Source organism: Elephantulus edwardii, unplaced genomic scaffold (genome assembly GCF_000299155.1).
Source record: "Elephantulus edwardii isolate Elephantulus edwardi_28Jun2011 unplaced genomic scaffold, EleEdw1.0 scaffold00094, whole genome shotgun sequence".
Lineage (NCBI taxonomy): Eukaryota > Metazoa > Chordata > Mammalia > Macroscelidea > Macroscelididae > Elephantulus > Elephantulus edwardii.
In genome coordinates, this window is record NW_006399844.1 from 10563934 (window position 1) to 10582241 (window position 18308).

Here is an 18308-nt window from a genome sequence, read left to right on the forward strand (position 1 = left end):
TGTTGCTCCTGAGTACTTTAGAGAGGTCCCTTACAGCAGACTTTCCCATCGCGATACGCTTTTTGATTTCCTGACTGCTGGTGCCAAGAGTGTTGACTGTGGAGCCGAGCAAACTGAAGCTGCGAACACTCTCAATCTCTTTGTCATCCATCCTGATGCTGCCAATTGGTCCAGTGGCAAGAATCTTTGTCTTCTTGACATTGAGCCTTAGTCCATACTGAAGGCTGTACTATGTATGAGATTCTAATTCAGTGTAAGGTGGGAATCCATGAGTCCACACTGACATAAAGAAACAAATAAATGAGGGGAAAGGGAAAGCCCTTTTTTTCACAGTTGAATTCTAAACAGTATATGCAGAATTAGAGATGAAGCAAGACAGTCATCATCTGCATCTGCCTCTGTCTCTGTACCGGGTGGCCTTGGAGTGAGGAATTGCACTGCCGATTCAAACCTTTGGATCCATCAGCTGCTCCGTGGAAGAAAGACGGACAGTCTCCTTTTGTGCAGTTTATAGTCTCTGAAAACCTGCTGGAGGGTCAGCTGTGAGTTGGTTCCAACTTGACAGCAGTCAGTTTTTGAGTTTGAATTCCAGTGTGTTCCTGTCCTGGTGTCCATTGCTCTTGTATTAGCGGTTCAGAAAGACCTTCGTTCATCAACTGCACCACTGTCCAGAGCCATCACTCATGTTAGAGGTGCCCGCCTGCTGGAAGACAGAGATGGAAAGCTTGGATTTCTAAAGCAGGCCAAGTTGACTGGCCAGGGCCTGGAGGAGATCTAATAGCCTAGAGGACAGACTTTTTGTTGTGCACCATCAAGCAGGAACTGACCCATAGCCGACCCTCCAGCAGTAATCCATGGGCGGAGATTGCCCATCCTTTTCCAGCAGAGCAGCTGGTGGATTTGAACTGCATGCCTTCAGGATTGCAGTGCAGATTCTTACCACTAGGCCAGCAGAGCTTCTTTAGAGGACCTCAGAGCCACTGACAGAGAGTATCAGCTGCTATGAGAAGGGGCTTGAGGGGAGTTCTCTGAGAAAGCAATTAGACCTCAAGTTTATTCCTGTTTTATTCCCCTTGCCTCAGTGCTTCTGTCATGAATTAACAATTCTTGTTTCCAGATATATTCTGGGGATAAACAATAAGATTGAGATAATGTTTCAGATAGAATTACTACATGAGACAATAATCTTTTCTTTTTTAATTCCACTTCTCTGATTTTAAAAATACTTTCCATTTTCCCCCTTCTTCTGGTTTAAAAAAAGTTATGTTAAAATCTCAGAAAGTGAACTTTGAAAAAGAGCTGATAGAATAGCAAAAACTCCTCTCCCTTTCCTACAAAAAGCAGCCTTCTTTTATCCATACCTTATGAAGCCGTGGCCCTCCTGTGTATAGGGTGTGTGGCCGGCAGGCACACGGAAGAGCAAGGGCTGTTGTGGCTGTTTAGTCTTTGAAAGCACCTCGTCTTGTGCAATCAAAGAGTTCCACACCAGAGGGTTAATAAGACCCTGCTGATTGGTGGGGAAAAGAGTGAGTTATTTGCTAATGATAGTAACCAATCTAAGAGCAATCCTCGTGGATGACAGTTAACAGACAAATCCCCTACTTTTCAACCACAATTCTTATATTTCAAAAAGCTTAAAAGTGATCAAGGCAAAAGTTTAAGGTGCATGTCTACAATAACCATGCCCTTCCCCTAAACTTACCTGAAGAACTTAGAGTCCTTTTACTGAGTTACTATCATATCCACTCTTTCTATGTGACATAAACTTACTGTTCATAGTACTTTGGACAGAGAACCAGCCCTCCCCTCCTTGGGAACCTTCCATTTCCCCCTGCAAAGTGAAGCGCTGGCTGCTGGTCCTGCTGTTTGGCCTCACTGGGATGTTTCCATGGCTTTTGCGAAGCAGCGGAAGCGACTTGCAGGAGAAACTGCGTAAATTGTGCTCCTGTCACTCCAGAGTAAGCAGCAAAAGCTCGCAGGAGAAAACAGTTTAAAAAAAAAATCTATTTTCTCATCTGACAAAGGAGAGAATTGGACCAAATAGTGACTGTAGCAGTGATTATTGACCCTTTTTGAGTCAAGGATCCCTTAAAGTATCTGATGCAGGCCAAAGAAATACATATATTCCTACACTTTTCCTTTCAGTTGGTTTTCATTCATTCATACACATTTTGTTTTATAACACTCATTACAGATGTACAGTGTCATTATTTACAATGCCCTGTCGAATCCTTACTCTCCCCTCCCTTTGCTTCACCCTGCCCATCCCTTTCCTAATCTCCGCTCCCTGTCCCTCTTCTCCTGTCCTTGTAACAGTTATTTTTATCTGTAGATGTTATTTTGAGTATACTTCCATGGGGTTCTTGAGACCTCTTCTAGGAGGAAGGAGTATCTGCCTTAGAATCTTGAGACTGGGAAGGAACTCAGGTAGAGACTGATTTTATGCAAATTAATACTTTCGCTGTAGCTCTGACACAAACATTTGCAAGGGAGGAAAATTGGAGACCAGAGACAGACTTTCTCTTAGATGACAGTGACCCAGCACAACGTAGTGGAAAGAGGATGGGCCTGGATGCTAGGCAGACCTGGATCCGAGTCCACTCTGTCACTTAACTGGCCTGGGATCTCACACATGTCACTGAGCTTCTCTGAGTTTATTCTGTCTTCTCTCAACTGAAGTGCATAGTGCCCACATCACAGAATGTGTGGTGAGGATGAAATGAGATGACACATGAGTACTTGTTGTTGTTAGGTGCTGTTGAATCGCTTATGACTCATCGCGACCCTGTGTGCAGCAGCTCTGAGCCCTGCTGTATCCTAAGCCAACCTTATTGTCTCTGACACACCTACCCCCATTACCCCAGTCACCGAGTCAATCTATCTTATCGAGGGTCTTCCTCACTTGCGCTATCCCTCCAGCCTTCCGAGCATGCGATCTGTCTCCAAGGACTGGTCCTTAGCACACAGTAAACAGTGTTCAGGATTGGGCCAGACCTCCCTGTCCTCCCATTCATTCCTCTTAGGTGCTTGGGTCACCTTGTCAGTGTTGCCGGTTTTCAGATGGGCCCACACTGGCTTCCCACAACTTCTCTCTCCAGCCTTCCCACTGCCGGGGGAATCCTAGCAATCAATACCTGTGCCAGCTAAATGCTCGAGCAGCAGGACAGCAGGGCCACTGCTTAGGAAGGAGGCAGGAAGTGGGGATGGCCCTGACGCCAGCTCTTGCACAAGTTGGACTAAGTGTCTTTACATGCCGTAAGTGGCATTCTCAGTTGTTAAAGGAGGAGGTTAATAGCTTAGTCTTTCTTTGTCCTTCATGAACTTGGAATCTTTAAGGAATACCTCCAGGTACTTTGACTCCACGGTTGGGTTTTGTGTCTGATGTTTCCTCGTGATTTATTACTCAGGTGGAAATGCTTCTCTGCTTTTCTCAGTAATTCATATCAGAAGGCGCACATGTCATCTTCTCCCGTGACTCTTGATGCTAATTTTTATTACTTAGTTTAGGTGCATTTGCCAGACCTCTCTGTTTATTTATAAATACTCTGTGTGTGTGTGGTGTGTGTGGTGTGTGTGTGTGTGGGTGTGTGTGTGTGTGTGTGTGTGTGTGTGAAATCTTGAAACTAGAGCAAAAGTCCGTTTTCTGCCTCTTACCTGCTGATTTTACCACCATTCCTAATTCCTGGCTCATTTATTTCTAAGATAGATGCTAGTGATGATTTTCTAATTGCATTCTCTTTTATTAGTTGACACTCTTAAGGAAAAGCTTCCTCTTCTTATTTATTTAAAGCGCTGTGGTCTCCTAGATTCAGAGATGCCTGTTTTAGTTAATGGGTTATAATTATTACTGTTTTCCTTCCCCCTCCCTTTTTTACTTTATATGGAAATAAAATTAGACCAATAGAAAAGTTTCAAAATTAGTACAGAATTTTCATATTCTCTTCACCTAACTTCCCTTAATGTTAGCCTTAATAGTCAAATAATGGTTAGAATCTCAGCAAATTAACATTGTTACAGATTATTTCCTAAATTAAAGGTCTTATTTGAATTTCATCAGATTTACCATGAATAATCTTTTTTCTCTTCTAGAATTTAATGCTTAGATTTCCCCCTATTTGTCTAGTGGAAGCACCTCAGACTGGCTCTTCATTGTTTCTACATGTCCCTGTCATCCTTTGAGCATCTCTTGCCTTCTAGTATTGAATGTGCCAGGGTGTGCCTTATGCTTTCCTACTCCAGCCTGAGCTCACCCATTCTTCCATGGAGCCCTTGTTCCTTTGGCTCACTGCTACTCGAGAATCACTGTTTCTGTGTCCACACAACACACAGAGCTACATAATGGCTGTATGTATATACATAAGTATTTCCACACATCTCTGGTGGCCCAATGGGTAAGGAATTTAGCTGCCAACCGAAAGACACATGATTTGAATCTACTAGCTACTCCAAGGGAGAAAAATGGATAGTCTCTTCCAATACAATTTACAGCCTCTAAAAACCTCTTGGCAGGCCAACTCATGTCTATTGTGACTCAGTAGCATATAACATACCAATTTTATATCTATTTTCATGTTAAAACCCTGAGTTCACAGTGATACTTCAAATTCTAACTTTCTGGGGATCAAAAGCTCCTTTGCACATTTCGCTGCCCTTGCCAACTTTTCTGACTTCTCTTTTTCTTTCCCAGTGTCATCATTACTTTCTTTTTCAATTAGACTACTATTTATATGAATAATGACAATACATGCACCAGGAGCAACTCCCTTAGCCCACTCCAATACGGTGTCCTCACATGGATAACTTAGTCTGCAGTGTGATTTCCCCCTGTTCTTTTAATTTTAATCTTTTCTTCTAGTAAGCCTGTTCTGCAATAGTTTTCACCCCCAGGATGTTGTTAGAGGAATTCCCAACAGTATTTCATATATGATGCCCTAAAATGCTTATATAGTTGTTGAGTTCAAAGCTCAAGCTTCAGGAAAGAGCACTGAAGAAACCAGCCATACCTATGGCATGTTTCTTTAAGCTGGAGAGAAAATATATCAGTAATAATCATCATGTTTCAAATCAAAGCATGTTGTAGTGGATCGAGAACTTTGGAATCTGACAGACTCAAGTTTAAATTCAGTTCCAATAAGTTCTGTGACCTTGGGTAAGTGATTTCATTTTTTCTCAGCATCAATTTCTTTGTCTATAAAGTAGAGATAATATCATCTTCTACTCATGGCTATGGCAAGGATTACCTGAGATTATATTAATAATGTTCCCAGCATAGTCCTGGGTTTATAGGCTTATAGCCTAGTAGGAGAAAGAATCTGAAAATAAAGAAAGCTGTGACATACAGTATTAAAGGATTTAAAAAAAAGATGGTTCACTGCAGAAATAAAGAAGAATGTTTAAATCAAACCAGAGGTCAGGCGCTGCTTGGTTTGTCTCTTCTGCATCAGCCAAACCGTCTTATCCTTCCTGTTCTCTTGTCCTCAGACACAGACTCCCCTCTGACTTCACGCCTTTATTTTTTGCCTCAATCAGTTGTGGACCTTTCTCTAGCTTTCTCTAGGTCCAAACCAGATTTTCATATTGTTTCTACTGTAAAATTGTTGTTGTTGTTGTTGTTGTTTTAATTTGTTTGGGGTGTTTTTTGTTTGTTTGCTTTTTACTGTCTTGGAATCTAAAGATTATTATGAGCACGTAGATTCCATCTCTTCAACTAGGTAAAAAAACAAACAAACCCAAAGCCAAAAATCTTCTAATGGGTGATTTTAACCCCCATAGCACCTAGATCAGGACCTGGCCCTTTATAAACTCTCCCTGGATTACACTTGCTTGTGGGGATAAAAAGTGCCTTCTTGTCATCACTGTCAGTAGACCTTCTTACCACATGTCTGTAAAAAGATTTGGCCACAATTCACAATTATGCTTGATACCTAGAAGAAATGACCTCTTTGCTGCTTTCAGCATTGAAATAATTTCTATCTTAGGCAGGCAGGTATCCTCCATTTTTTTAAAGTTCCCTTTGTGTCATTTCACTTTTACAAAAGACCTATATTAGAACTTGTTTTAACGGACTGAAAGAAATCAGAAGAGGATTTTCACTTTTATAAAAAAGGACAAAAGGCAAAAAGCATTTGTTTTACAGCAAGCCATTTAAGATACCTCCTGACATCAAAGTATGTGAGAAGAAAGAAGTTTTACCGTCCTTGCCTCTGAGGAACACCCTGGTTGCACGTTCCTTAAGACAGATTTGTTTGTTCTTTTGGCAGTCCATGGGATATTCAGCACTCTTCACCAGCACCACAGTTCAAAGGCATGTTGTTAAGAAGGGCCAGTCCCTGGAAAATGACATCCTGCTGGGAAAGGTAGAGGACTAGAGGGAGGGAGGTCAGTGAAAGAGAGGAAGACCTTCAATGAGATGGATTACCACAGTGACTGTAACAGTGGGCTTGACTATGGTGGAGAGCATGAGGCTGGCACAGCGTAGGGCAAGGTTCCGATCTGCTGTGCATAGGCTTTCTGTGAGTGGTCGTTGACATGATGGCACCCAACAACAGACATTGAAGAGGCAGCTCCCACCTCATGGATGGAGAAAGAGTGGCCTTGCCTAACTCCCTCCTTAGGAACCATACTCAGTGTCTCAACATCAAGACACCATAGCTTTGAACTGTGTCCACGGACATTACGTATCAGTGTAATTTTACGTGTTATGAGTTTATTTGGTGTTATGTGGTAGATTTGTTTTTAGGTCTAGAGACTTTGGAACAAATTTTTCCACGTAAATGAGTGGTAATTACTTACTTTCTTTATGCCATTTTAGCTTATGAAATGTTTCATGGGAGCATTCTGCTTTCAGATAGCAGGAAATCCTTCCAATAGCAGGGAGTGCACAGAGCTTTGCACATCATAAATGCTCGGTCAGTGGTTAGTTAATCCAACTGGAGCAGCTATTCAAAGGGAATTCACCTTGTATATTTCCATTAAGGAAACATCTACTCTTCTATCATATGAAACGTTGGCTTCTCGTTCTCTAGAAAGTTTTGTAAGGGATAGAAAAATCCTGCAAAGTCTGGATGGTGATAGAGAATGAACAGTTACTCTGATGGCTTACTTCTCATCACCAGAGAACAGGGTCGAAAATAACCTGGGAAATATTCTCCAAAGTTTCAAAGATCTTTCTTGTTTTCTCTGGTAGCCTCAAGATCTTCTTTATGCTCTGTGACCATAACTGATTTCTAATCTTACTCATGAAGTTGGCTCTGAAATAGGAAGTCAGTGAGTTAGTAGCCTGACTCCAGCTCCTGGGAACAGATGTGTGATTAAAGGAAAATTCTTCCAAGGTCTGGCTGTTTTAGTTGGCATCGAGGAGTTTCAGATAGACACACACAGAAGACTCATGTGGAATCTTTTACCTCCCCTTTCCATGCCCTCCTTCCCTGTGTCAGTCCCTGCCCTTTCTTCCCCTTCTAACTTCACCTCCCTGTCCCCAAGGAACAGAATGTGGAGGTTGGTCAGCTAAGTATGTATTTAGCACAGACAAAGATTAGCATCACACATAAACATTATCCTCACACTCAGGGAGTTTATGATAACATACACAGAACAGAAAAGAAGGTTCGACCACTGCAGCTTTCACCTTTGACACCAGCCTCAAATCATTAGAGGTGGCTGGCTGGAGTCCTGTCTCAGGAATTCTGAATTTTTGCCAAAGATCAGTGAGAAAGATACCATTCTTTTATATTGCCTGTCACGTAGGCCCAGAATTGGGAGAATGCTGGCAGCTTTCTTGAATAGCTGACATTTCACACTGTATAGGAAAGTACTAATATATAAAGTGTCAGTGTGTGAGATGATAGAAGTTCACTGTGAGGGAGCAGTCTGGGCAGAGTAGGAGGTGTTCACGTGAAACCCGAGCTGAGCTTGAAGAGGAAGGGAGAGGTGAAGGAGAATGTCCTGGCCAGGGAGGCACTCAAACAGGACAGATGGACAGATGCATTGAGAGGTGAGCCAGGCTACAGCCTAGTATACTGCAGAGGAGAGGCAAGGTGAAGGGGGGCGAGGTGGTGAAAGTGGGAGGGGTGAGCTGAGCTTTCCAGGGTCAGCTAATGAGCTCCTTCCTGCTTCCTAACTGTCACCGAGGACCTGGAGTAGGCCTGAGGTTCTGAGGGCGGAGTTGCCACATCTGGATAGAATCAACTTTGTATAACAAAAGCCTTGAGTAAAATGTCAATTTACTCCTCATCCTGCTAATTGATGCTGTGTGTGGTTCTCTTTCTCCCTGACTGCTGTATAAATACATTTTAAAAGCACAGCTGGATTCCTGTAGCCTTAGACAGCATCCTCAAAAGATGTAAAATATCAAGAGTGGTAGGAATCTCTCCCATTTTTTAGGCACAACTATTCAGATAGCAATTTATATAGTTCCACTAGTTCCCAGCTAAGGGAGCCCTGGTGGCCTAGTGATAAGCTGTGCTGCAATCCCAGAGGCACACAGTTTGAATCCTCCAGCAGCTTCGTGAGAGAAAGATGGGCAGCCTTTTCTCCCTGTGGGATTTACTGCCTCTGGAAACCTCATTGGAGGGTCAGCTAAGAGTTTGTTCCTTCTCGACAGCATATAACAACAGTTTCCAGCTAGTGACAACTCAGTTTGAGACAAATTCCATAGGGATTGAGTGGAGGAAAATGCAGCCATCATCATCATCTTAATCCTCACCACTGAGGCGAGCCTGGGGCTGCTCGTACCCTTTCATTTCCCAAGATTTAGGATTCTTTTTGAAAAAGCTAAGGGGAAAATATTCTATTTAAAGGAGAAGGAAAATGTTAGACTGCTTCTTTAAAGTTTCTCTTTGGCTAAGCATCTGTAAAATGGATATGTGTAGGTTCCTGATAGGTAAACGTTTGCAAACATCACATCTTTTTGTGGCTTGAGGAGGAATATGGGAGAGTGGTGGAAGCATGAGGTTTGTAGCCGGGCTGCTTGATTTTGAATCCTGACTCCACTTGCTTACTTATGACCTTGGTCAAGGTACTTGGCCTTTCAGGACTTTGCTTTTAGCAAATGATGAGGGTAGTAAAAATACATACCTCCTTCATACATCCTTTTTGACACACTGAATATCAGGACCAATGACCAGACAAATTGTAGGATGACATCAGGGACGTTATGCATGAAGAAAGATATCAGAGGAGACTCTGAAACTTGCTATAGAACTTGGAGAAGCTAAGGTGAAAGGAATAAGGATGAAGTAAAAGAGCTGAACAAAATATTTCCACATTCTTTGGAAATTATCGAACAGTGTCATCAATGTCATGTGCAGGTAAAATTATGCTGAAGATGATGAAGCAGTTGTAGCAGGACATAGACTGGAAGCTACCAGGAATTCACACTGGATTCGAAAAAGGTTGGGGAATGATGGTTATTGTAGTAACAGCTTAAATATTAAGTATTAGAGAAGCCATTTTGTTCTGACAGCTATTTTAAGAAATGTATTCCTTAATAATTTCAGCAATAATATGTGTTGGTTTATGCTTCTTAGTATATGCTACTCCCTGACTCCATCCTAAACCTGCCAGGACACCCCTGAGAAGTCAGAAATAATCACAACTCCTGAATGTAAAAAAATCTCAACTGCCAACCACAGTGAACTTTGTGTAACCCCCATCCCATCTCTGTATAGAAACCCAATCTTTGCTTCCCCTCAGGGTTGGAATGGATTAGGCAATAGCTGACATTCTTTTTTTTAAAAAAAAATTATTAATTTTAATGAATGTTTACAGAGACTTTGGATTTCCATTCATTTGTTGTTGCACTTTTCTCCCTGCCCACCCTTCCTCCCCAGTTCACTTTTCTCTCTGAAAAGTAAAAGACAAATTCTTTCATTGTTATACAATTCCTCCCCGCAAGTCCACTCCACTATGCAGCCTTCGTTCTGGACTCCTGTCATGACAATAATATCTAATCATAAATCCCTTTTAAACAGTTATTTCCCTCATCTGTTTCAATGAAGTATACATTATTTATCCCCTCTTTCTCAGTCTCCCCTCAACCCCGATGTCGGTCTCATTTTACAGCAATGGCCCTATGCAGTGTTTGTTTTTTTGTGACTGAGATATTTCACTCAGCATGATGTCCTCCAGGGTCATCCATTTTGTATAGTATTTCATGAGCTCCTTATTTTTCAATGCAGTGTAGTATTCCATTTTGTGAGTATACCAGAACTTCTCTATCCATTCATTTGTTAATGGGCAATTGGGTTGTTTCCAACTCTTTGCTATTGTGAAGAAAGCCACGATAAAAATGGGTGTGCATATATCTGTTTGGGTGGCAGTTATGGTTGGTTTCTTTAGGGTATAATCCCAGTATTGGAATTGCTAGGTCAAATGGTATTTCTATTTGCTGCTTTTTGAGAAAGTGCCATACAGCCTTCCATAGTGGTTGCACCATTTTACACTCCCATCAGCAGTGAGTTTCTCTACAACCTTGCCAGCATTTGATGTTTGCTGTTCTGTTAAATTTTGCTATTCTTTCTGGGGTGAGATGATAGCTCATAGTTGTTTTGATTTTCATCTCTCTTAGAGCTAGGGACCACACAGCTTACTTGTGGTCTCTGTGAAGCTGAACACTGTGACACTGATGTGTCAAATGCAATAACAGTTACCCATGGTGGACAGTGTTTGGTGGTGCTCCCCTGTTGAAACAAGCTTAGAAGCAGGAGTGGCTTCCACTTCCGTAAATAGCTTGCCTCCGGAAACCCTGTGAACCTGGAGAAAGGATGAAAGTCACTCACGCAAGTGTTGAGGACTTTCGTTCATAGGGTCGCTATGAGTCGCCTACGACTCTATGGCACTTAACAACAACAAAAACAACAGAGCTAGGGATTTTAAACATTTCTTCATGTGTTTGTTGGCCATCTGAATGTCTTCTTTGGTGAAATGTTTGTTCATATCCTGTGCCCATTTTTCAATTTGGTTATTTACCTTTATCTTCTTGTGGCGCTCGTTCTTGACCCACACGTAATTAAGGTTTGTTAATCTCCAGTATTGGCTGAGTGTTTAGATCTCGCATTTTCTGCTGTAATAATATAATTGTGGAGAGCAGGTGAATGTTGCCTGAAAATATCTCTAAAGATCTCCTGTTATTTATTCATTATACAGAGGCATTTGACTGTGGATCACAACATTCTAGATAACATTGCAAACAATGAGAATCCCAGAAACACTTAATTGTGTTCATGTGGAACCAGTACACAGACCAAGAGGCAGCTGTTTGGGATAAGGGGATACTGTGTGGTTTTAAATCAAGAAAGGTGTGGGTCAGGGTTATATCCTCTCACTGTACATATTCATTTTGAATGCTGAGCAAATAATCCGAGAAGCTAGGGTTTACAAAAAAGAATTCAACATTAGGATTAGAGGAAGCACCATGAACAACCTACAATATACAGATGACACAAACTTGCTTGCTGAAAGTGAAGAGAACTTGAAACACTGCTGTTGAGGGTCACAGAGTACAATCTTTAGTAAGGGTTGCATTTCAACATAAAGGAAACAACAGTCTTCACAACTAAACTAGTAAGATTAAAGTTGTCAAGGATTTCCTTTCTTTGAACCCACAGTCATTGCTCATGGACACAGCTCAGGAAGTCAGACGATGTATTGCATTAGGCTAATCTGCAGCAAAAGGCTTCTTTAAATTGTTCAAGAGCAAAGGTAGACAAAGTCACTTTGAGGCCTAGGGCACACCTGGTTTAAGTCCGAATATTTTCAACTCCCTCATGTACATGTGGAAGGTAGACAATGAAAAAGGAAGGCCTACATTTGAGGAGTTTTGGTGGCCTAGTGGTAAGAAGCTGCACTGTAATCCCAAAGGCAAGCAGTTTGAGTCCATCAGCAGCTCCGTCAGAGAAGGATAAGCACTGTCCTGTAGGATGAAACTGCCTCTGAAAACCCGCGGGAGGGTTAGTTCTGGGTTGTTTTTGATTCCAAGGCACACACCACCACCACCACCACATTTGAATTATGCTGTTGGTGAGAAATATTAGATATACTGTTGACTGCTGGAAGAATAAACGGATCTGCCTTGAAAGAAATAGAACCAGAATGCTCCTTAGAAGCAAGGATGGTAGTAGGACTTCATTTCAAGTCCACAGTACAAAGAACGTGGACTCCAAACTAGTAGCGATTGTGAGGATGGTGAGAAAGCAGCTAGTGCTTTGTTCTGATACAGACTCAGCAGGAAACAACCACACTTCCTAAAGGTCTGTGACAATCAGATGAAGTTCCAGAAGGTGATCCTTTCAAAGCATTGGCACAATGCCTTGTCTGCCATAAGCATTCAGAAAATGATCACGTTATTGCTGCTTGGAAATTGCATTTGTGGCCAGGGAAAAGGCACTAATGTGGAAGTAGAATGTACTTGCTTAACTGGTGGTTTCCAGTCCTAGCTCTGCTACCTCTTTGTGTGATAAACTTTTTAGGTCTTCATTTTCTCATCTACTAGAAGGACCAGTAATGTGTTTTCTCTTAAACAGCGACCTGAGCTCAAATGTGGTTGTGTAATACTTTGAAATATGTAAAGCATTAGTTGTTGTTGTGGATTGTGGAGCTGGAACCGACTCATAGCTGAACCACCAGTGGATTTTCAGAGGCAGTCAATCACACGGAAGGAGATTGCCTGGCTTCCTCCCTCGGAACAACTGGTTGACTCAAACCATGTACCTTTTGGGTTGGCTGCACAATTCCTTACCACTGAGCCACCAGAGCTCCCTAAAGCATTACTAGTAACGTATGAGTTGTCGCACTGGGAGCTCTGGTGGCCTTGTGGATAGAAAGTTGAACTGAAAAACCAAAGAGGATCCTCTCTGGAGGTTTGAAACCAATCTGCTCCCATGCAGTTTACAGCCTGGGAAAACCTGCTAGAGGGTGAGCTATGAGTCAGTTCCAACTCCCAACTCACAGAAATGGCTGATAAAGCATTAAATGCCAAATTTTATTACTGCTTTTATTGTAGGAGGGTTGGTGATTGTGGATAGTAATGCTGTTGTTGATAACAATGGATCATAGTTTTAAATGCTAAAAACACTGAGACTATTACTCATGGCAGTAATTTGTATGCATTGCAAGTACACATTTGCTTAGAAGATAACATTTGATGCTTTCTTCTTAGAAACCTTGGAGAGCTGATAGATCGCTTTGTGGCTGATTTCAAAGCCCAGGGTCTCCCGAAGCCCAACACCGATGAAGGAGGTGCTGTTCTGCCCAGCTGTGCTGACCTCTTCGTTTACTACAAGAAGTGCATGGTACAGTGCTCCCAGCTCAGCACCGGCGAGCCCATGATCGCGCTGACCACCATTTTCCAGAAGTACCTCCGGGAATACGCCTGGAAAATCCTCTCTGGCAACCTGCCCAAGTGAGTCCTGGTCTTTACAGGGTGAACAGTCAAACAAGGCTCTAAATAGGCCTAAATATGGGAATCTTTAAGGAAATCTACTGTGAAGTGTTTACTGAACTGCTAAGAGTATCAAGGAGGAAAACACTGAGCTCCTGAGAGTCTGAAACTCATTCCTCTCTGCAGCTGATCAAGACCATTAGAGGAAATGCCCACGCTGACCGTCAGTGTAGGTCAAATATTACCACAAGGGTCTCAAGGGAGTCATTCCGTTATGCATGTATTTCAAGTTTGTAGATTCAACTACAAGCACTTTGGGGGGTGGGGGAAGAGGCTGATGTGGGTAGCTACAGAATAGCATGGACCATTTCATTCATCCCAGGGAGAGCATGTCTTAGTTAGATGGGAGGCAGAAATACAGCTGCCCCTCACACGGTTTTGCCTCCAGAGCCTCTCTGATGTTGTATCTTGCTATGCTGGGTAGGTTTTGATGTTGAAAGATGTAATGGGTTTGGGAGTAGGAAGGAGTAGGGGATTATACAGCATGGCTCCTAGTTATAGTAGCTCTTCTGAATTATTTATACGTTAGAATATTATCATATAGATTAATGATATGAGTGGATCATTCGACTAGAATCTTTAAGGTGATGATTTTGATAGCAATAGAGTATGGTCTAAAGTAATATTTCCTAATTTAATATTTACACCATCTCTATGACTAAATTTAACAGTCCTGCAATTTGTTTCTTTTGTTGTCACTAAAAAATCTGTCACAAATAGGAGTTTGACATTATTTGGAAGGAATGAAAATAAAATCCCTATGCTTTAGGGATTTGAGGTGAGAGATGTATATTAGTGAGAACTTTTTTGACTGTGATAAAATTAATTAAAATTTTTCTGTAACATTAGTCTTGCTTAACAAAATAATGCAAATTTGTTATATCTTAGAAGACACAGAGAAGTCCAAAAAAAAAAAAGAAAAGAAAAATCACCTATAATCTCACCACCCATAGATAAAAAATTTTCAAGTTTTTTGGCATATATTCTTTATTCTTTACTTGTACGTGTAATGAGTGTGAGATGCATTCTTGGTTGAGCAGAACTGGGGCTATATGCTGCTGGTTTCACTTAGCATCATTCCTTGAGCATTTTCCTGGGTGTTAGTCACTGTCCTAGCGGGAAGCAAATAGCATATTCAGCTGAGGTTTTGTTAGTAAAGAGGTTGGTCACCAAACCCAGGGCAGGGGGAAGGGGAGGTAGGGCTTTGAAGCATCCAAATACAGTGGGTAGTTAGTTGTACTCCCCCAGGAACTTGGTGGAGAGTTGAGGTTATGGGAGAGGGGCTGTCCAACTGAACTGTAGTCACAGAAGGACACAGCCCCTGCCAGAGTCACAGTGAAGCAGAGAAGGAACAAGGGGGCCATCAGGCTTTGGGCAGGAACTTTTGTACCCATCTGCATGTTAACATAAATGCTCTGCAGAAGAGAAGGATTTTCTCTTTAAGAATTTCTTTAAATTGTGATTTGAGTGCAGTTTACAAAGCGTACAGGCTTTTCATTTAATCATTCAATCACTTTTTGCTCTATAGCATCAATTTCTATCTCATTGCAGGCGGAATGGACTTACAGCTGACCCTCCAGCAGGTTTTCAGAGGCTGTAAATCTTTCTTCCGGTTGAGGTGAACTGCCTGCTTTGTGTTTGGCAGTGCAGCTCTTTACCTGTTAGGCCATCATAGCTTCCCGTTGAATTACTCTACCCACATTTGCTCATGCTTTTCCCCAGTTCCTTCCTCCTACTTCTGATTTCTTTTAATGCTTCTGTCCTACCCCTTCCTGCCTTCAGGGCTTTATCTTTGAGCAGATCTTATCTGGTTGGTTGTTCTAAGGAGTGAATGCCTCCTTGACATTATTGTTAACTTTACAAGCCTGTCTTTTGTTTTCCTCAAAGTTCAGCTGTGAGGGTGAGTTTTGTTCCAGGTTTAAAGGTGACAAGTCTCTATTGGACCAGTAAAGACGCCCTCTTTACATTTTTTGAGTTTTGTTTCACATTTTCCTCCACCCTACCCAGGATCTTCTACTCTGATCCCTTTGAGAATGGTCACTGGTGAAGGGTGTGTCTTCTTAACAGAGAGAAACAATTGGGAAATTTGCTTTTGTGCCAGAGATGATCCTAAATGAGAAAATTCCTAACTAAGGAGAGGGGCAGTTCTGCGTCCTTCTCTGAGTTTCCAAGTCACTCACTTCACTCTGATTACTGGCTGACTCTTATAAGTGTCTCTTCCTCTTTCCAAGGGTCAGAATTGAAACATAGTCAAGGTAAGGTGAAGAAAGAGGGTTCATTGTAGGTGAATTGCTTTGGGCTGCGTCCAGCATTTCCTTTCCCCCTTTGCTTTGTGCTGGGATGTGCAGAATCAAATGAGAGCAGGAGGCAAATTAGAAGTCCCAGCCTGACAGGATTTCTGTTCCTTTTCCTCAGAACCACAAGCAGCAGTGGGGGGCTGACCATCAGCAGCCTCCTCAAGGAAAAGGAGGGCTCTGAAGCAGCCAAGTTCACGCTGGAGGAGCTGTGTCTGATCTGCAGCATCCTGAGCACAGCAGAGTACTGTCTGGCCACCACCCAGCAGGTGAGCCGCCCGGGTCTCGCCATCATTTACCACTTCTCTCTCCTAAACCACACAGGCCACTTAGCTAAGGGGAGTATGGGACCTAACATGGCCCAGGGTGTCAACTTCGGACAGACACGTTAGCCTCCCACGGAGGGAAACTTGCCACGTAACTAGAAAACTGCCCACACAGCCATCTTAACAGAGGGACCTTGTTCCCAGGAAGCCTGGGCAAAGGAAGCATGACTGGTATGAGGGCATATCCTCCTAAAAGTAGGTCAGTAGCACTGTTTCTGTATGAGAAAAGCAGCAGCAGATTTAATGGGACCCAAGCCTTTGGTGGCAGTGAGTCACAACCAGTTATTCCATTCTCAGAGCATATAATTAAGCTAAGCATAAGCCTTTGGGTTTTTATGTGTCTCTTGAAATTTACGTAGCATTCTCAAGGTGCCTAAATAAACAACCATTGTTTGGGACACTGACGTTCAGGAACTGCGAGGCAGGAAATGGTGATACCTCTTTTGGAGCCCCCCTAATGGCAATAGTGCAGTGAACGGATTTAACAGAAGGAAGACCCAGAATAACTTTCTGTTCTGCCATGGTCGTGGGATTAGAAGTTCCTTTTCACATTTAGTCTGGAATGTACCCCAAGCCTGGAGAGAGAAAGCAGTCTGGAAAAGTTCTGCTCTGTCTCCCGTTTTGGGTTTATTATTTATCCATGTCTAAAACATAGGGAGCACTGGTGGCCCAGTGGCAAGAAGCTGCACTGCAATCTCAAAGGCATGTGTTTGAACCCACCAGCTATTCCATGGGAGAAGAATGGGTAGTCTCCTCCTGTGCGATTAACTGCCCCTGCAAACCCTCTGGAGGGTCAGCTTTGTGGCAGTTCCGACTTGATGGTACACAACAACAGCAGAACATAGGAAGACAGTCATGAACAGTTGTTGAGGCAGTAGAGCTGAGAGCTCCCAGGAGCCAGTGCAAGAGGCAACGTGACCTTCCACAGTTGTCATTCAGCCAAACAGAGGTGGAGGCCGGAGCGTGCTGTTCAGAGACGTGGGAACTTTGAGTTCCCCAGGTAATGACCTGTGAAGGTTTGGCCTTGGAGCCAGAGTCTGCCATCTGGTAGCCCCAAGAACCCCCAGGCAGGCCAGCAGTACTGTGGGCACACCCAAGGCAAGGTTGGCAGAGTTTTTTGACAAAGAAACAGTGTTTTAACTATTTTGTGCATTTACAAAAGAGAACAACATAGAACCTTTTAAGTATAGTCTTTTAAAAGTCATAGGACGTAAAACAAACCAAATTCTGTCCACTATGAAAGCATTGAGTCTTGATCTATGACCCTTAACTAATCATCTTTACACTCTATTTTCTTTCAGTCATTTTTCATAAACATAGTTTTATGTTCTATAATATTAATCCAGTTTTATATCCTATTTTGGCTGTTAATATCAGAATGTGAAGATTTCTTTTCTTGCTATAATTCTCCGATTACCATCAGTATTAATGACTGCAGACTATTCCATTAAGGTACTTAAGGTACTATACCATAAATTAGATAATACTGTTTCTGAACATTGCACAGCTTTACGATTTTGCTTTTATAAGATTCTGTATCTAGAAATAAACTTTCAAAGGGCATTATTTCTGGAGATAACATCTTACAATATTTTACATTCTTTTTCTACAACAGATTCTTAGAAGTTCTAGCAGTGTCAGTAAATCCAAAACCATTTCGACGATTCGTGATACATGTAGCCAGTGTTTTGTTTTTTTATTTAGTAAAAATTGTTTTTATTGACTATAAATACATATTTTGCACTGATACTGTGACCTCTAAGTATTTTTCCAGCAAAAGGATCCAGAGATTCCTGGAGAAACCACCAATTTCAGGTCTGGGTAGTGCGGTCAAATGTGGTTTTTAAAATTGTGACCTTTTGCCTTGATTCTTTGGAAAAACAGCTTGAGAGCTTTTTCCTCCCCTGCTATTAAGTCTTGAGGAGTTACCTTTGCCCTAGTTTCTGCCCACAGGGCTTATTTCTTTTCTCCAGGTTGATTGACATTTCCCTGGTAAGCTACAGTTTGGGTTTTATCCTTTTTTCGTCTGCCCTGTGCTATAAACTGCCCTGTGGTTAGGGTGCACCTGGTCTGTGGATTGTGCGAATGAGCTGCCTGTGGTCTTCTGTTCCAGTCAACTGTCTATGGCCCACCAGAATGGAGTTGGTCAGTTTGTCACCCTGCTGACCAGGTATGCCTTGAAATTGACAAGAAATGTGTACATATAAACAGTCAGTTCCACAGAAGTATTTTTAAGAGACAGAAACAGGA

At 42.2% G+C, this 18308-nt stretch overlaps 1 protein-coding gene across 1 annotated transcript in view; it reads left to right on the forward strand.

The window, feature by feature from the left end:
* The window catches only part of VPS53 (vacuolar protein sorting 53 homolog (S. cerevisiae)), a 172429-nt gene that overhangs the window by 102082 nt on the left and 52039 nt on the right, over window positions 1-18308 (forward strand). The window contains exons 14-15 of the mRNA XM_006891010.1: window positions 13157-13399; window positions 15854-16001. Of these exons, the coding sequence (XP_006891072.1) occupies window positions 13157-13399; window positions 15854-16001 (391 nt within the window). The remainder of the gene's footprint in view (window positions 1-13156; window positions 13400-15853; window positions 16002-18308) is intronic.